General features: G+C 47.6%; 6 protein-coding genes across 6 annotated transcripts; 5 read left to right on the top strand and 1 right to left on the bottom strand.

The window, feature by feature from the left end:
* The first annotated feature begins 2,112 nt into the window (after positions 1-2,112).
* Positions 2,113-3,123, top strand: EDB93DRAFT_1143480 (uncharacterized protein). Its single transcript, XM_041449399.1, has 6 exons — positions 2,113-2,424; positions 2,448-2,465; positions 2,596-2,675; positions 2,782-2,868; positions 2,898-2,939; positions 2,991-3,123. The coding sequence occupies exons 1-6, from the start codon at positions 2,393-2,395 to the stop codon at positions 3,029-3,031; spliced, it is 300 nt and encodes a 99-aa protein (XP_041308142.1). The 5' UTR covers positions 2,113-2,392; the 3' UTR covers positions 3,032-3,123.
* A 325-nt stretch (positions 3,124-3,448) lies between these two features.
* On the top strand, positions 3,449-4,813 carry EDB93DRAFT_358853 (uncharacterized protein). The gene is made up of 5 exons (XM_041456181.1): positions 3,449-3,587; positions 3,653-4,100; positions 4,154-4,161; positions 4,220-4,278; positions 4,334-4,813. The coding sequence occupies exons 2-5, from the start codon at positions 3,685-3,687 to the stop codon at positions 4,637-4,639; spliced, it is 789 nt and encodes a 262-aa protein (XP_041308141.1). The 5' UTR covers positions 3,449-3,587; positions 3,653-3,684; the 3' UTR covers positions 4,640-4,813.
* Positions 4,814-5,649: 836 nt separating this feature from the next.
* On the top strand, positions 5,650-7,508 carry EDB93DRAFT_1084743 (uncharacterized protein; the record flags this gene model as incomplete). The annotated part of the gene is made up of 7 exons (XM_041445851.1): positions 5,650-5,698; positions 5,746-5,833; positions 5,888-6,188; positions 6,242-6,416; positions 6,468-6,899; positions 6,949-7,063; positions 7,121-7,508. The coding sequence occupies 7 exons, from the start codon at positions 5,650-5,652 to the stop codon at positions 7,506-7,508; spliced, it is 1,548 nt and encodes a 515-aa protein (XP_041308140.1).
* A 746-nt stretch (positions 7,509-8,254) lies between these two features.
* Positions 8,255-10,919, top strand: EDB93DRAFT_1143464 (armadillo beta-catenin plakoglobin). Its single transcript, XM_041449398.1, has 14 exons — positions 8,255-8,494; positions 8,548-8,600; positions 8,659-8,678; positions 8,730-8,795; positions 8,853-8,957; positions 9,005-9,116; positions 9,174-9,229; positions 9,275-9,369; positions 9,429-9,495; positions 9,544-9,735; positions 9,787-9,960; positions 10,010-10,038; positions 10,086-10,537; positions 10,585-10,919. Exons 1-14 carry the CDS (start codon positions 8,382-8,384, stop codon positions 10,602-10,604), a joined length of 1,554 nt encoding a protein of 517 aa, XP_041308139.1. The 5' UTR covers positions 8,255-8,381; the 3' UTR covers positions 10,605-10,919.
* A 264-nt stretch (positions 10,920-11,183) lies between these two features.
* EDB93DRAFT_358436 (uncharacterized protein) lies at positions 11,184-15,502 on the top strand. Its single transcript, XM_041456180.1, has 9 exons — positions 11,184-12,245; positions 12,298-12,477; positions 12,540-12,695; positions 12,742-12,849; positions 12,915-13,058; positions 13,122-13,284; positions 13,338-13,534; positions 13,588-13,732; positions 13,781-15,502. Exons 1-9 carry the CDS (start codon positions 11,253-11,255, stop codon positions 15,415-15,417), a joined length of 3,723 nt encoding a protein of 1,240 aa, XP_041308138.1. The 5' UTR covers positions 11,184-11,252; the 3' UTR covers positions 15,418-15,502.
* A 523-nt stretch (positions 15,503-16,025) lies between these two features.
* Positions 16,026-17,378, bottom strand: EDB93DRAFT_1143449 (uncharacterized protein). The gene is made up of 8 exons (XM_041449397.1): positions 17,285-17,378; positions 17,113-17,225; positions 16,910-17,065; positions 16,783-16,861; positions 16,599-16,724; positions 16,485-16,545; positions 16,356-16,455; positions 16,026-16,307 (listed from the first exon to the last, which is right to left on the bottom strand). Exons 1-8 carry the CDS (start codon positions 17,340-17,342, stop codon positions 16,098-16,100), a joined length of 903 nt encoding a protein of 300 aa, XP_041308137.1. The 5' UTR covers positions 17,343-17,378; the 3' UTR covers positions 16,026-16,097.
* Between the last annotated feature and the right edge of the window lie 139 nt (positions 17,379-17,517).

Genomic DNA, 17,517 nt, shown 5'->3' with positions numbered 1-17,517 from the left:
CCACATGATGATATTCCCTTGTTCTCGGTTTAAATCACGGGTCCTCCACCTCTCCGCGGACCGTGGTATGCGCTGTCACTCGTGACAATATTCATGACAATATTCATCGGATGGTCACGGTCTAGGATGCTCCTCCTGAGTGATTGCAGTGTCTAGTATTTCAAAATTTAGCGAGTCTTTTGAAAAATGAATTAATTGCTTGCTTTGCAATACTCAATTTGAAAACCCTCGTTTATTCGACTGATGGGGCACAAAGATCATGCATAAATTCCTCAGCGGTGGAATCCGGGAGTCCGAACTCCTGGCACGACAAACGACAGGCCTTTAATGGGCGATGGCCAGCACGATACGGGAAGATACGGTGTGGCACTGGCAGGGTTGGTGGCTGGGCGTTCTGGATTCTTCTTCGTCACACGCTAGAGGGTGCGCGGGGATCGTTCTCGCCGCTTTATTCTTTATTTGGTAGTTTGCAGACCCTAGGATGATTTGTCGTTGTTCCTCGCTTCGGTTTATGCAACGAATCCAAGGACATGGCAGTGACTTGCAGTGTAACTTGGAAATCCAATTCTGTAGTTGTCAAATGGTGCTGGTAGCTGGATGTTTTTTTAGCAGAGTGCCATTGATGATGATTGAGAGTTAAACTTATCTTCAACATGCCGGACAGACCCTCTTTGAGACCGCCGACGTTGGTGCAAGTTACGAAAGTAAAGGCGCTTACCTAGCGGAGGAACACCCGTGGACCTTCCAGCTACCTTCATATCGATAGGCCAGAATCCATTTTTGTTCATTCACCGCTTTTGAAGTTAGTTGGGGAGCTGGCCAGATAAAAAGGTCCTGCCTATTACGATGCTTTGCATCGGGCGAGATACCCCAGAATGGCACTGGATTGCGCAGCTTCCTCAATCGTTTGGACACCATTCTTACTATGCTCAGTGGAAACCGCCATCACATTCCAGCAGCCATAAAGCAACAATGGGTCACTATGTCTGCCCACATGTCATCCAAGGCCATAGCCCAAGTCACTATAGCCCTGAGTGGAGCATGCGAGTACTAATGTTGAGCTCATGCTGGCATGGTCCGAAGTAACAGACAATATTATAAACATATCATGATGAGTTGGTGATAAATATTAAATAGTCATACCGGTATTAGGGTTGACATTGAGCACGGGTGAACCCACGGGTCGCTGAAGCCACACCGCACTCGTAAGCGCAAACACCGTACCCGCCACGGTACGGACGGTGCAGTGAGCTCAGAAGGGGTGTCAGACACGGCGTCAAACGAACCGCATACCATATATCACTTTGCGCAGTCCAGTGCCATTCTGGGGGTATATTCTCACCCCGACGAAGTACGTAATAGGCGGGACCCTTTTGTTTGGCCAGCTCCATAACTAAGTAAACAAAAGCGGTGAATGAACAAAAATGGTCTATGCGTGTCGGCGCTAAGTGTCACGCGGGAAGTAAGGCGGCGCGCACTTGTGACCAGTGCGGCCGAAGGTTAGTAAAGGTTTTTTCGGCCCGAAACATGCACCCGAACTGGGTAGCAAGGTGAGCTGTGACTCCCAAGTATTAGGAGCCAGCGACGCGTTCAGCGAAGCTTGAATACCCAGAGTTTAGGAGCTGGTAAGTTCAGCTGTGATTTGTTAAGGGTGCGGCGGGCGGGATCATGCAAGCGATCATGGCATGTGATTGCCGAGTAATGAGGTAAGAAAATAAAAAGGGCACATGGTGGCCGTGGCGCGTGATTGGCCAAAGGTTTGGACGTGTTGCCAAACATGGGAAGGATGGGTACTGCAAATGCGTGGTTGCTACTGTGGGCTGCATGATTGCTGCGTGCATCCACATCCTTCCCTTTATTAGGTATCTCTGCTGTCCCTGGTGGCAGCCTGGTTGATATACCCAACGAGAGTTTGCGGCCGCAAACTTCCTGCATGAGTAGTGTATGAGAGCATTTAGTAGCTCTCTACCCATGGCCAGCTTCCCCGCCGGGCTTGTCTTCATTGTATGCGGATGCACACAAGGATCAGAGCCCTCAGAGCTCACCGGTGTAGCGGCAGTTGGTAGCCTAGCGAAGCCGGTCCATGACAACGACCGCAAACAAAAACGAGGCTTTGCGGCGTGAGCATACTGCAAGCCGAGTCGAAGCGGTACCGCTGATGTGGACGGCGGGAGCAAGAGCGCTGCGCCACATCGCTTACTAACACATAGACTAAATTCTACGCTGCCTCGTACCTCGGCTCGCTTAGAATAACCAATTCTGGCATCGATACATGTAGCTGTGTGGCAATGCACAGTTGTTTAAACCCCGAGATGTGCATGTATCTTTTTGCTCTCTATCGCAGGTATGTACATGGTGCTCCTGATTTTCGGAGTACTTTGACACGCTAGCTATGCAGAATGCGTTACTGCAGTCAATACTTCTGTGAAGGACCAGCTGAATCTGAGCGTGAGCATTGCTGTCGGGTCTTCTATAGTAAGTCTCCTTCGCTGATTCTTGTATGACGGTACTCATGTCGGCTTAAGCAAACCACTCTCTTGGTTATTCCGTAAGTGCTCGTCGTGTTCAACATGTTGCTGCCAATACCAACTGAAGTTCTTGGATAAGGCTCATGATCACCCTTGGATGGATCATAGGCAGGTCACTGGCTTTACTATTCGACCCGTTTGAGTCTGGTGAGTGTTGTTCCAATTCATCAGTCCAACTGTAGCTAAGCAGACGTCTACTAGGTTCTCTACGTTTCAGGTATGCTCCGCACTCTCTGATCATTTTCTCATGCAGTGAAAACCATGAGTCTCGTGGTTACGGACGGGAAATCAAACTGGCTAGATGGTGTCATCTTGATCTATGAGAGGTTCAGTGCCGCCCGTAGGCTGTCGTGCTCAATATTCTTATAGGTTGGTACGTCATCATTGCCGTTTCCTTCTGGTCCTACCCTAGCAAAGTCAACAGTCATTTGACGCCTCGAGATACTGATCCGTCCTCCACAGCTGCCTCGAGTCTCCCGAGTGAACTTGCTGTCTGCGTGTAACGATAATTGGTCTTCATAACAATTCCTATCTCGCGTCCTGTGATCATATTTTCCCTATAGAGTAGAATGCCCAGTCCGCTCATCCAAGTATGTTCGTTTAACCTTCACGTTCTTTACGGATTTATCATTCATTTGCTTAACACCCTACTTCACACCTTGTATGGGCTATTTTTGACAGTAGAACATCTAATCGATGTACTTTATTTACTATTTGACACAATGTTATGTGGTTGCCTTGTTGTATAACGTACGTGGTACCCCTCACCGGAGCGCACTTGCGCTGAAGCTACTTTAGCACCGCGGAGCGCTGGTACTATGTATAGTCATGCGTATCCTGAGGGGTTGCGCCCAGCAAGTAATGGATTCGGTAGATAGCGGTTACCAAGTATGACTGCATAGAGTTCTTTGAAAGTGCCAAAATGGTGTATTAGGTTCAACTGCGCAATGTATCTTTAATGGCTGTTCTGGTGAACGATAGGATGGCATAAAAGCCATGGCCATAGCCAGGCCAAGGAAATCATTACATCGTCAGTAAGCTATAATGGCCTCTCCCAAAGTCTGGTTTAGTAAGAATTTCCTCTACTCACTAGCAATTTCACTGATGCTAGGCGCCACGCACAGTAACGGGGACGTCTTCAGGATTCGGAAGATCCATGATGGAGCATGCACTCAGTCAAGGCGACATCGTAGTAGCGACCCTCCGCAAACCAGAAGTCCTATCGGATCTCGCGGCTCGATACTCAGCAGACAGACTCCTCATACTCAAAGTGGATGTTTTGAAGCAAGAAGACATCGACGAAGCATTCGAGCGCACGCGTTCGGCGTTCGGACGGCTGGACGTCGTGTTCGTCGATGCCGGATATGGTGTCTTAACGGAAGTTGAAGGCACGCCCGATGATAAAGCGCGCGAGGTTTTCGAGACGAACTTTTGGGGTGCGACGAATGTTGGTCGTGCCGCTGTAAACTTTTTTAGGGAGGTAAATGAACCGGGCAAGCGGGGGATAATTCTTCAAGTCAGTTCGGTCACTGGGTATCATGCGTCTCCTGGATTTGGTTATTATACTGCGTCGTGAGTGCAGTTTTAAATTTGGTGTTGGCTGAGATGATGCTAATGTGTTGCAGGAAACATGGTAGGAATATCGATGCGAAGGAAAGTGGAAAGTGGCTGATCATTGATTTGATGCATAGCGCTGGAGGGTTTCTCAGATGGTCTCGCGAAAGAGTTGCCAACTCCCTGGAACATGAATGCACGTCGTTCTTTTCGCCAATAAAGTTAAATTTATACTCACAACAAGAAAGCAGATCTGCATCATTGAACCCGGGACGTTCCACATAAACGGACACAAAGGTGCAGTGGTATTACCGCAGCACGCCGATGAGTCCTTTGCGACTTCCGCGTTGCGTCAGACGATGGAGGGCGCGGTCTTGGAAGGAGATCCAGAAAAGTTCACGTGGATTGTGTATGAGGTTGTACAGGGAGGAAAGATATCGAAGGGATTGCCTATGGGTTTGGATGCGCTTGAGATGATGAATCTTAGGATTGAGAATTTGAAGGCGACTGTGGACGAGACGAATTTAGGGATGGTCAGTGGGTTTGGGGAGAACTGATGGGAGGTCAGACACTGGTGATACCCGCTCTACTTCATCCATATGAGCTGTTGTTCGTCGAAGTTATGTTATCCATCCATATGCATATTTATGATATGATTGTTTTGGTTTTGGCATGAATTTGGTCTCTTTAACGCGTAAGTCAGCCATTTGTGCAAAATCGTTTATCGTTCCATTGCCAGGGATTTCCGTCTCAATCAGCTCATCCATGCGTCTAGGCAACGCCAGTGGGCCCTAACCTCCCCTTCATCCCCACACCTGGACAACAGCAAGTATGTTTGCACCACTGAGCGGAACACAATCATCATCTGCTAGTGCGTCAACATTACAGGCTTCGACAAGGGTCTAATGTTTGATGCTGGATGTCAATGGCACGCAACGCTTTTCTTGCTCCGAAGGAAGGTAGGCCATGACACTGATGAGTCCAGTTGTCAATGTCTCATCTGCTGTCAAAGGAGAGCTGCGGATGATGATAGTCAGTCAAAACAGCAAGGCTTCAGCCTACCTTCAAGTGCCATCGTTTATCATCATCCAACATCTTGCGATGAATTCCGATATGCTCATGAATACCCTCGTTTCGTCAACCAGATGGTCTGAATAAGGCGTACTGAGTGCGGCCATGATTCCATTGCCTTGACGTTACCACGTAGTGCCAGTCAAGTACCAGTCCGGCTGTGTTTGCACAAGCTTAGTAGTTTCATGGAGAAATAAAGCATGATGCCACAATGTCTGCACGAGCAGTCTTCGTGGTGTAAATACCAGTGGCTATCAGCAATTGCAATACGGTTGAATGTTGTGGCTGGAAGCCGCAAGCCGAGGAAATTTCTTTGCTTAGCAAGGTAACTTTCCTGTTTAGGAATAGTTGCTGATTATGCTCGTGCCGTTGAAGTCCATTGAACGATCCTACTAGTACTGCTCCATGATACTCTCCCTTGGCAGATGCTTGTACACAACCGTTCACCTTTCTCAACTTATACACTGAATCATAATTTCGAGGATCTGCATTCACCATGTCGTCGTGTGGAAACCCAGCCGCAGATGAGCAAGCCCTCATGCCCCGTAAGTTTTTTCAATCGTGTCTACCTGTGTCTCATTCGCTTGGGCAGGTCGTTCGAAGTTTGGGAAATCAAAAGACTGCGTCAGGTGCAGATTAAAACCAGGCAACATCGTGATCCGTCATGCAGTTTACTGCAAGTGAGCGTTTTGTTCATTTCAGCAAGCAGCAGATCTGAATACATCCCCCACAAGAGAGTGCTTCACCCCGATAGTAGAAATGAAATTTAGAAAAGCTCTCGAACCTTCGGTCAATGCTAGGGCAGGCACCTCCAAGCGACCCAAGCTCAAAGCATCAGGAAACCTGTGCCTGGGATTCTCTGGGGGCCTAGGATCATCGATTTTACTGGATATGATCCATAATACTTATTTTTCCAACCGAGCGCCCTTGGATGATTCAGGAAAACCAAGAGGTGGTACCAATCATCCACGAAACGCTAGCGTATGGCCATCCTGCATTGTTTGTTATGTGGAGGTATGCGGAGCTTTTCCTGGGGTGAGTCGTCAATATGATATCCTATTTAGATTCAGTCACATAATGGCAGCTAGATGCAAGACAGAACCGAAGACATTCGATCTGTAGTCGAGCGATACCCATCATTCGATTTTGTGCCTCTGCGAATAGAAGATGCATTCGATGAGTCTTGGTGGACCAAAGTTTCGGGATCAAACAGCACCCCACAGGTTTGGCTGGAACTCAGCAAGGAAGGGCTGATTACAGATGGTAGAACTGCAACAGTGCATTCATTCAACATACTGAACTTTGTGTTGCCAGGGCTCCATGTCACTTCCAACGTGACTGGTCTAACGCCGGCAGAAGCTATGCAGTCTTATTTATCATCACTGCCTACGCAAACTGCAATTTCCAGTGCCTTACAGAACCTCACCCGTGTACTTATTCTGCACACAGCTCACACTAGAGGTTCCTCGCACTTACTCTTCGGATCATCTCTCACGTCGCTCTCTATCTCTCTTTTATCGGCTATCTCGCAAGGTGGAGGGTACGCAATTCGCGAGGAACTTCAGGAAGAATGGGCGCCAGTTACTGCTTCTGGTTCGAGGCCCAGTAATGTACTCAGGGTTATCCGACCTCTCAGAGATGTTACTGCAAAAGAATGTGCTGTATATGCATGGTGGAACGACGTATCTGTGATCGGTCGAGACAAGCAGAGGCGTGCGATATTGGGAATAGCGGCCTTGACCAAGAGTACGAGAGAGCTTTCGCATGCAGGACGCAGGACTGACTTATTCCTCAGATTTTGTAGTCGGGCTTGAGAAAGACTATCCTTCGACTGTGTCGACCATCGCTCGGACCTGTGAAAAACTGGAGCCTAAGGATGCACCGAGCGGGCAATGCGGGTTGTGTAAGCGGTGAGGTTTATTGACTGGATTTCATTTGGTTCAGGTGACTAAACCAGGGTCTGTTAGGCCGATGCAATCTGGCATACAGGAGTGGAAGGGTCGTATATCAATAAGATCTTACTCAGAGGACAGACTTGCTGCAGACTTGGCCCACATCCCGTTACCATGCAGAAACAATCTTGACACAAGTACCCCATCTCAAGCGCCACCGCTACTTTCCCTGACCAATCTCCTTTGCTACTCTTGTCACACAACACTGACAAGCAGGAGTAGTCGTGGCGTTAAACAGTCAGCTCCTGGTATATTCTCAGCTACGCCTTTACCTATCTGGGTGGCAGATCGTGGCCTTTATGAGGATGGACTAATGGGCGGTGGAGCTCGGTGCAAGATTCCTGAGGAAGAGATGCTCGATACCGTGGCAAAGTTTCTCATCGATCAGAATGGCGAGGAATGAGGTACTGATAACGCTTCTTGTAGCACTCAGAACGTACGTCGTTAGTCACTTTACTTGATGGAGGCCAGGCTTCAAGAGTGTGTTTTTGTACTCGGTAAGCACAATCGCACGTGAACTTGATTTCGGCTGGTGAGCTCCTTCGAGCATAATTCTCGCATTTTCCTTATTGTCCCTCTCGGCTCTTCTCGCCGTCAACGGTGAGTTGTTATCTATTCACCAGTCACATGGCTTGTTGACTGTCACATTCAGCGTATGATAATGGTTTAGGCTGAGCGCTTTACTCCGCGAATCGCATAGTGCCTGAGCTGCTTGGCATCGACTCTGGCATGAACAATATCGGATTATGAGTATCTGCAGAGATCCATCAACGCTTGACAATACAGTACGGGCCTGCAAACTAAACGTCAAGGCAGCAAGGGATATCGTGGCAAACCTAAATGCAGGTTATGACAAAATTATGATACGTACTAATCGGCGGCGCGTGCGAACATAGGCTTGGCATAAATCTACTTTTCGTGATCCCGAATGGAGTCGCGATCTAGTAAAAGTCCTCAGGAAGAGACTCTGATACGCGACTCATTGTGGTGGAAATTTTCATCAACAATCAGCAAATTCGGAAATGAATATGATGTCAGTGGTTTCTACCAGGTTTTATATGGCGGCCTTAGTGTTCCGGATCTAGACTTGATTATGTAATGATAAGGGTGCTGTTTAACCTCGGCAGTTCTAGATCAGCCTGCGTGCAGTAACAGATTCAAATGCATCACGTACGGTAGACTGGCCCATCATAGCCGAAGTCCTTAAATACATCCAATTCCTGCCTTGTGGTCGCCCACCGATCAGTCATCTTGTAACTTGTCTCGTGCACTTGCAATGCTTGCAGAAGATCCCTCTCATCAGTTTTTTGATGACGAAAGTCAGCACTCGTTGGAATCGCACCAGTCAAAGAAGAACATTCTCTTGAAGTCTCACGGAAGACCTCCTTGGTAACTTTTCGTGTTGGTTCTTTGTTGTTGTTCAACTCCTCACATCTACATAGGTACGGGGAAAACGGCCTACCTATTTGTGGTGCATTCGTGATCGGGATAGCTGGTGAGTGCAACTATGTGTTGTCCAGTCTTGCATTTTCACAACTTGAAAATGGATCTAGGCGGATCGGCAAGTGGGAAGGTGAGAATGCAAGTTGAGAGAAGCTCGGAGAGATGAATTAGGTGATGGCAGACACATGTTGCTCAGCAAATCGTTCGTTCATTGGGCTCAGTACCGACTGTCGTTATTCTATCCCAGGTAAGTATTGCAAACACTATCAGGAGAGGTCACAAGTGACACGGGTCCATCGCTTAGGACAGCTTTTACAAGCGACATACCACAGAAGAGGTTGCTCTGGCGCATGCAAATCGATTCGACTTTGATCACCCGGATGCCATTGACATGCCCATGTTTGCTTCTGTCCGTACATTCATTCATGTCTAAATCCTTGACCGAATCTTTTTCAGTGTCTCGCAGACTTGAAGGCGTGTCGGCAGACCAATATTCCCGTTTACTCGTTTGCAGAACATCAGCGGTTAGACGAGACGAAGTATTTGTATGGTGCAGCTATCATAATAAGTTAGTGTCTGACTTCTTCCTGTCATGATCCTGGATGCTGATGCAAACACGTTTCAGCGGAAGGTATAATGGCTTTGCATCATCCAGAATTACGTTCTCTATATGATCTCAAGGTACCCTATCATCTGGCAAGTTGTAATTGTCTCACCATTGAGCAGGTGTTTGTACAATGTGACTCAGATTTGATGCTTGCGCGTAGAATACAACGAGACGTCAAGGAACGTGGAAGAAGTGTCGATGGTGTTATCGAGCAGTGTGTATTCTTTTTCTCTGTCAGGATTATATGTCATCGTAACTGTCGCTCACGCCTAGATATCTTCGCTATGTTAAGCCTGCGTTCGATAATTTCGTTTTGCCAACCGCTCGCCATGCAGACATCGTAAGTTGACGTGTCGTTTCAACTGTTTTGACGTACCATTGTTTTCAGGTCGTTCCAGGGTCAAACAACGCTGTTGCCATTGATTTGATAACGACACACATTCGACGTCAAATGACAGAACGCGCGAGACACTTCCGGAAACACATGGTCTCGCAACCAATTGAGTGTTGCTTGAGTACTTTAGATGGTAACCCGGTGTCCAAGAACCTCATAGTGCTCCCTCAAACACCACAGCTAAAGGTCTGCCATCCAACCCTCAATGAGAGCCATCGCTTATGCTTCTGGGTGAAGGGCATATATACCATTCTCCGTGATGGGACATCGAACCGCCAGGACTTTATATTCTTCGTAGACCGACTGGCAACGTTCTTGATCGAGAAAGCTATGGAACATCTTCCTCATAGACCTAAAACGGTCACGACTCCAGTAGGAGTAGATTGCACCGGCAAAGAACTTGACGTAAAGGTACATCGCTTCACTGAGAAATCGAGTAGCTGACTTAAGAGTCGTCCAGAACGTTTGCGGTGTCTCCATCATACGCTCGTACGTTTAATGAGCCAGCCAATTTCTGCACTAACCAGTTGGTCCAGAGGTGGACCTCTAACGAAGGGATTACAGCGTGTTCTTAGCGACGTTGCAATTGGCTCCCTGCTGGTACAATCCGATGCTAATACTGGAGAGCCACTACTCCTACATGTGATGCTCCCCAAGTGCTTGCGAGAACGACATCTAGCCGCCGATGCATGGGTCTTTTTGCTAGACGCTCAAATAGGCACCGCTGCCTCGGCATTCATGGCTATTCGGACACTGTTGGATCACGGAGTCCGGCAAGATCACATCATCTTCGTAACTTTTCTCATCGCTCGTAGTGGTGGTGTGACTGTACTTCAGCGGGCCTTTCCAGAGGTGAAAATTGTTACTGGCGCCGTCGATGAAGGTCTCCGTGAGGCTTGGCTTGAAAGTTACAATGAAAAAGGCGAGGGCCAGAGCGAAGGAGACGGGAGGAGAGTGTGGATCGTAGAGCCTGGTATGGGTCAAATCGGTAAGAAAACGTATACGATCACAACTTGTTATGAACCCTTTTTACAGGTGACAGATACTACCTATGATTTTGGAACACTTAATCTGCCAAGTGCGTGTCGGACACTTGTGAGTATTAATGGCTTGGTGTCATGTGGTTTGGTTTGATTGTACATACTTCAAAACTTGGTACTACCATTTGCGAGCGATTGAACTTTTAAATCAGTAATATGACTTCGTCATGTTATATCTAATTTAGTCTTAGCGTATTCAAACTTTTACAAGTTTTGTTGGGAGACAAGCTCAAGTGATGTGCACTTTCCTGCATATGATGTTTTTTGAATTCTTGATACATATCGATCAAGACACGTTGACGTTTGTGCGACATCAGTTTGGTCATTACACACACGGTTGGCAAATGACCCTGCATGTGACTCAAGGGCTTCTCCTTTGACTGGCCCACTACCTCCCACTACTAGATGTGCCAGGGGGTATCATTTTCCCTCAAATGTGATCTATCCCATCAGGACTGGTCAAGCTCTCCATGAGTACTGGATTTCGGTGCTCCATGATTGGTAGAGCGCATTAACGCCCGGACCATCATGATGCACGCAATTCAGGCACTCACGCTGTTCATCGCAAATTGCGAGCGCTTATTTGACTAAGTTGCAGATATAAACGGCAAGGGATGTCTTGCACCTGAAGTCCCTACAATAGTCAGCTCCATCTACTTTAGAATGGCGGAAGAGGCAGAGCAGGGCATCCGAGTCATTATAAACACCACACCCAACCGAGTATTTGGAGATCACGAGGAACCGGTACTTGCAGTCGCAGTTTTCCCTGATATGCGACGGATGATTACAGGTTCGGGAGACAAGACACTTCGTCTTTGGGACCTGAAGGATGGCGTAGTATTAAAGATAATGGAGGGACATTGCGACTGGGTTGGGGCAGTGGCGATATCACGAGACGGGAGATTAATAGCAAGTGGTGATGAGAAGGGGATGCTCATTATCTGGGACGGGGACACTGGGGAACCTCTAACCCAATCCTTCCAAGCTCATTCTGCTCACTCTGGCATTGATTCATTGGATTTTTCTCCAGATGGCGCGGCGTTGGCTACTGGCGGATGGGACAAAAAAACGAAACTGTGGATCACAAAAACGTGGCGGTTGCAAGGAAAACCTCTCAATTGTCGTGATTATGTCAACTGCGTTCGGTATTCACCATCTGGCGAACATCTTGCCATTGCGACACTCGGGGACATTCAAATATGGGATACGAACACTAGGGAATGCATTAAAATCTTCGAGGGCCATGCGGCTCATACGTCGCTCAGTCGAACAAGCATTAGACCATTCAACAAGTCACTCGCATGGACGCCCGATGGTAAACGCCTTCTTTCAGCAGGCACAAATGCCGATGCTACCATACGAGAGTGGGACACAACGAGTTGGGAGCAGGTTCAAGGGAGTCCCTGGAAAGGGCATGATAAGCAAATCTGCGCCATTGCAGTCAACTCTGCTGCTACCCTGGTCGCCTCCGCATCGTATGACAATGATGTTCGTCTTTGGCAGCTCTCAAATGGGCAAACTATTGCCATATTCCGACACTCTGATTGGATGCGTTGCGTCACTTTTTCCCTGGATGGTGAGCACATTCTTAGTGGAGGCGGGAATAAGAAGATATCAGAGTGGACAGTGCCAGAAGATGTTTTACCTCCTTCCAAAGTAAGTTTCCACTCTTGGTTCTTACAACACTGTGTTGACATGTCTCATGCAGAATATCGCTATAAGTACGACAGCCCGCAAAGCATGTATATCTGGTGATTTGCTTCTCGCTGAAGAGCTGCTAACACAAGAGATCGATTCCGATCCCAACAACCATATCCCTTATGCCAGCCGTTCATTTGTCATGGCGCGAAAACACAATTGGGACCACGCGCTTCGCGATGCACTTATGGTGAGATACACCAATTCATTTATTGTTGAGAAAGTAATATACTAACTTTCATGGTGGCATAGTCTATCAGAATCCAGCCCTCCTTAACAGGCTACACCTCTAAAGGCATCGCCCTCTGCGGAAAAAAGCACTTCAAAGACGCGATGAGGGCATTTGACCTCGCATCCATGTTTACCGACGGAGACTTGAAGACCATTCATCGTCTTCTCTTAATCAAGGCATGCTAATCAGTTCTTTCATACACCCTACTTCATCTTTTTTAAGGCTATCGCAACTTTCAATGCAAATCATTACGAGGATGCAATTCTGCGTGTCCAAGAGCTAGCTGCCTCTTGTCCTGACGCCGATAATCTTGCATGTGGTATCGTAGAAGTGAGCGTCGATCCAGCCTATGCTCTTGCGCCGCTGACACAGATTTTTTTGACATTGCATATCAGGCGTATCTACATGTTCAACTTGGAATCAATGCATCGAACGGCACGCGTCACGACGAAGCTGCTGACCACTTCGCAGCGGCTGTCAACGGTGGTACTTGTTGGTCTAAATCAGTTCTTCGATCTCAATATGTGGACTTCGTGGTGGTACGTCATTGTAATGCAACTGAAAATATATTTCAAGTCGAATTAAGCTTCATGCTTCTGTAGCTCTTCGGATGGGACCTCAAGTCTTTGTGGCGAACGGCAAACGAACACCTGTGTCACGCACTCCTTCACGCAGGTAGACTTCCGGAAGCCGTTGAATCGTACAGACACATGATGGATATGAGTGATGATACCACGAAAGCCAGCTGCCTTCGTTGGTCCACTGGTAAGTCTTCAGTCGTGCCACCCGCGCTCAATCTTTACCCGTATTTCATTCAGCTTTCAAGCAAAAATGCAGCACACTCTATGCTACGAACGGAGACGTTGCACTCGCTGCGAGTGATTACGACATGGCTATTCTTCTATATTCGAAGGCGATTGAGCTAGATCACGCAAATGAAATCATATTTGCCAACTGCACCAAGGCAAAGTTGAAAAAAGCGCTGTGGGAGGAAGCACTTGTCGATGCCCAAAAGGTATGGCATCTATTGTTTCGTAGTCAATACTCATTGTTGATACATTTATGTAGGTCATCGAACTTGACCCATCGTCTCATATCGGATACCAGTTGAAGCATGAAGCGTTTCGTGGCGCGCGGCGCTATGACGAAGCAATCGAGGCCTTCCAAATCATGCTTTCTAAGTTGGATAATTCTCCAGAGACACAAATACGAAGTAAGACCCAACTAATGCATACATCCAAGTGTTTGACTCTTTCTCCAGAACTGCGTCAGCAGTATCTCACCCCACCCGAAGCGGACGGTGCTATCCGAAAGAGCATCCAGGTTCAAATGGAAAATGCTCCACTTCGTCTACTCAACACTTCCACTGGGCACTTGTGCGATCGAGATGCACAGATTGTTTCTTTCAAATCAAGCACGAATTACAAGGAGCTGTTGTTATCGACGATGAAGCATGAAGACTTCCGCATGGAACGCATTAAAAAATCAATTGCAATGTACTTCCGTTATGTTATGCTATCCCATAGGTGGGAAGAGAAGGAGCCCCTGCTGTACGATATCCAGGAGAAGGTCGTGTATAGATTGAATCCGGTTGGAGGCGTCGTGAAGTTGCAGTCATTCTGCAAATTTGCTCGCAAGGCAGGTTATCGCTGGGCATGGGTGGACACATGTTGCATTGACCAAAATAACAACGTCGAACTCCAAAAATCACTCAATTCCATGTTTGCCTGGTATCGGCGATCAGCACTCACGATCGTCTACCTGTCGGATGTTCCGCCTTTGTCAAAGTCTGGCACATTGGCAAAGAGCGCTTGGAACACGCGAGGATGGACCGTTCCGGAATTTCTTGCTCCCAAAGTTGTTCTTTTTTACCAATCCGACTGGACCATGTATCTCGACGACCGCTCTCCCAATCACAAGGAGTCTGCTGCAATCATGCAGGAGTTGGGGGATGCGACGGGCATAGATCCACGGGCCCTCGTCGCCTTCCGCCCGGGGATGAGAGGAGCCCGAGAGAAACTCCGATGGGCGTCAACACGTGTCACCACTTTGCAGGAGGACATCGCTTATTCGTTATTTGGCATATTCGGCATTCACTTACCTATAATTTACGGTGAGATGAAGGAGAACGCACTCGGGCGACTCTTGCAGGAGGTCGTGGGTCGATCGGGCGACATCACCGCCCTCGACTGGGTTGGAACATCATCCGAGTTCAATAGTTGTCTGCCAGCCAACATCACATCGTACGAAGCTCCGCCATGCATGCTACCATCTCTCTCCGAGGACGATATTCAGACATCAGTCGCGACTTTACGAAGTGTTGGGGTTGTAGAGTTGGCTTTGAGATTATACACCACACTCGACAACCTGAGCGCCCCTCGTTTCTCCCACCGCCGGCTGCATCTGCCTTGTATCGCATTTCCTATCACAGAAGTCAGACGGAGACACAGCCAAGATCAGGAGATACCCATATATGAAGTCAAGACAGACGGGCTTGGTGACTTGCTGATCACCACAGAAGATAGGCTGATTCCGTTTTTGCCGACAAGGCCCCTAGCCCCTTGGCAGACGTTCTTGCTTGCCCGTCCGTGGAATCGTGACCTCCTCGAGCTGCCGAATCCTTCGGATGATATGCAGAGCATGGAAAATTTGGCTGCTCCTAGTTCTCCGTTACTCGATACCTCTCTTGGGGAAAACAAGCTGGTTGATACTAATCCTCATTCGCGAGCATTACGATTGATTGTCCGTCTTGGACAACCATTTAGCGCATTTTTGTTAGCACGGCAGCACAGCGGAGAATACAAGAGAATCGCTTCAAATCGCGACATTGTTGCGCAAGTTAAAGACATGACTTCTGTTCGCGACATGATGGACATCAGGACACTAGAAATATCGTAGATATATGAACAGACGCTTCAGCTCCTACATTGACAGTACCTGTATATACACACTGAGTAATCGCATACAACCCCTTATATTTGCATTCTGGTGGCTCACAGGAAATAGTTTGCAGTGTAGCCTGAGCGCGAATTGAGCGCTCAGGCCCAGGCTCTGCCGAATTAAATCCAAGCTTCGCTTTGGTGTACCCCAACCTCTTCGAAGCGAATCGGCATCCATGCTTTCTTAAAACGCTATGAGTCATTATTCCACATCCCACGAAAGAGCACTGGCAACACAGTCCTCATATCTATACAAGTCGTCTTGAGACTTGATCGCGTGATGCTGCACGCATCGATACATTAATGCTTTTGCCTCCTTGTACAACTTACCTACTGTACCACTATTTATGCCAACTGTACGCGACACCGCCCACAGTTAGCAACGATTGGACCGTAACATCCGAACACGATAGCAACCAGTGGCATCGTCGGGTGCCTGTCATATGTTGAAGCGACATAGCTTTGGAACACTAGCTCAAACTTGGGCGCAAACTCTCATGAGTAGAATTTACACTTACTAGGAGCATCAGTGGGGGTGACAGGCATGAAATAGGGTTTGCAGCAGAAGGCAATAAGAATATATGGATATTAATAAACGTACAATTGTGGAAATGCAGAAATCAATCTAATCCGAAACAATCAACAGTCGTCTCCTGAGAGTCGTTGGCTGCGCATCACGTCAAACTGAATGATCTCCGCCTCCCGAGTCATCGGTTTCATACTATACCCCACATTATGCTCTCTTCTCTCTTCAGAGAGATTGGTGAAAGGCTTTGGTGAGCTGTTGGATTGGGGGTTGCTGCCTACATGGAAGTGTACTTGCAGGATGATGAGGCAGAATACGATCCCCTAAAGAAAAGTTTTATAAACGGTTGCGTTTGAGCCAAGTGAACTTACTACAATAGGAGGGCCGATATCCATCGCGGGGTATTGGCCGTTTGATCCTGTCAAGAATGCTAGAAGGAGCGCAAGGATACTGATAGTATAAAAGCGCCGGCTTCGACGACGACGATCAAAACGGGTAACAATCTAGCGGAGCGGTTTGACATTGAACGGCGATTGCGCCAGATGCGCCAGGAAATCAAAGCTGTCACATCCTGGTGGTCATGAGCCTGCAGATCGGCTATGGAATAGACGTACTGGAGCAAATGATGCTGATGAGCATGGTCAATGTATAGAAAGTTGTGATCAACCAAGGAGCGGTGGTGTAAACAGTTGACCCTGCGGCGGCTCGAGAAAGGGACCAAACAACATAGTATCCAATCGCTGCGAAATATCATGGGATGAGGCGGCCCTCAAATGATATTTTCAACGTGATGCTCACCCGCATTGGTTAACAACACGATACAACCAGGGATGCCGACCAAGAGGCTTCTATTGTTGAGTACATAGCATCGCCAAACCTACTACCCTATTCAAAGGAGAATAATATGGCAAGTGAATAAACCCACAAGAACAGAATCAGCAACAGTGGGTTGCGTAATGTAGAGTGCAGTTTTTGCGAGTTCCAATGGTGAAGCGAGGTCAGAGTAGTAGGTATCCGCAGCGATTGTATCCACACTGAACACGAACGCCTCTAGTGCTCGGACAAGATCGATGACTAGATGCTAACAACATTTTGAGCTATTTTCCAAAAGGATGTGATTACACCTACAGCTGTTGCAATGCAGAGCAGCAGGGTTGCTACTGGGAGAAGGAGGTCCCGTTGAATACCGTACTTCTTGAGCAGTATAGTTAGGGTCAACCAGTAAAACGTGAAGAACACGCCTACATGAGAAAGAAATTGAATATCATAACTCAGGTTCTTCCAGAGGTTGGGGACGCACCGTAAAACAAAGTCTCTAAGAACAATGCTAAAAGCGAAGCTTCGGACAAAGATGTCATGGTATAGTCGAAAGTGTCCTTCGAGGACAAGCTGAACTAAAATTCAACTGTCAAATTAGCAACGCTAACCAAAGTTATTGCCATGAGGCCGCAGAATACGCCGCTGCTTTCCAGGATGAAACATAAAGACACTAGTCCGTGTTTGCTGTGCAAAGCTGTGAACTTAGTATGTATT

Source organism: Suillus bovinus (assembly GCF_016758785.1).
Source record: "Suillus bovinus strain UH-Sbo-P2 chromosome Unknown EDB93scaffold_24, whole genome shotgun sequence".
NCBI classification, from domain to species: domain Eukaryota; kingdom Fungi; phylum Basidiomycota; class Agaricomycetes; order Boletales; family Suillaceae; genus Suillus; species Suillus bovinus.
Note: the sequence above shows the minus strand (reverse complement) of the source record. Positions and strands in the feature narration are given on the sequence as shown.

Excerpts from the sequence above, each read along its gene's own strand:
- EDB93DRAFT_1143480 (XM_041449399.1), top strand. The coding sequence starts at position 2,393 with ATGCAGAATGCGTTACTGCAGTCAATACTTCT. Across the intron at positions 2,676-2,781 it reads ATTCGACCCGTTTGAGTCTG|TGAAAACCATGAGTCTCGTG; the intron begins GTGAGTGTTGTT and ends TTTCTCATGCAG. Across the intron at positions 2,869-2,897 it reads TGAGAGGTTCAGTGCCGCCC|GTTGGTACGTCATCATTGCC; the intron begins GTAGGCTGTCGT and ends ATATTCTTATAG.
- EDB93DRAFT_358853 (XM_041456181.1), top strand. The coding sequence starts at position 3,685 with ATGATGGAGCATGCACTCAGTCAAGGCGACATCGTAGTAGCGACCCTC. Across the intron at positions 4,279-4,333 it reads CAACTCCCTGGAACATGAAT|ATCTGCATCATTGAACCCGG; the intron begins GCACGTCGTTCT and ends ACAAGAAAGCAG.
- EDB93DRAFT_1143464 (XM_041449398.1), top strand. The coding sequence starts at position 8,382 with ATGCTTGCAGAAGATCCCTCTCATCAGTTTTTTGATGACGAAAGTCAG. Across the intron at positions 9,736-9,786 it reads CTCAAACACCACAGCTAAAG|GGCATATATACCATTCTCCG; the intron begins GTCTGCCATCCA and ends TTCTGGGTGAAG. Across the intron at positions 9,961-10,009 it reads GCAAAGAACTTGACGTAAAG|AACGTTTGCGGTGTCTCCAT; the intron begins GTACATCGCTTC and ends AGAGTCGTCCAG.
- EDB93DRAFT_358436 (XM_041456180.1), top strand. The coding sequence starts at position 11,253 with ATGGCGGAAGAGGCAGAGCAGGGCATCCGAGTCATTATAAACACCACA. Across the intron at positions 12,246-12,297 it reads ATGTTTTACCTCCTTCCAAA|AATATCGCTATAAGTACGAC; the intron begins GTAAGTTTCCAC and ends TGTCTCATGCAG. Across the intron at positions 13,733-13,780 it reads TCCAGAGACACAAATACGAA|AACTGCGTCAGCAGTATCTC; the intron begins GTAAGACCCAAC and ends CTCTTTCTCCAG.
- EDB93DRAFT_1143449 (XM_041449397.1), bottom strand. The coding sequence starts at position 17,342 with ATGACATCTTTGTCCGAAGCTTCGCTTTTAGCATTGTTCTTAGAGACT. Across the intron at positions 16,862-16,909 it reads CTGTTGCTGATTCTGTTCTT|GTTTGGCGATGCTATGTACT; the intron begins GTGGGTTTATTC and ends ATAGGGTAGTAG. Across the intron at positions 16,308-16,355 it reads ATATCGGCCCTCCTATTGTA|GGGATCGTATTCTGCCTCAT; the intron begins GTAAGTTCACTT and ends ACTTTTCTTTAG.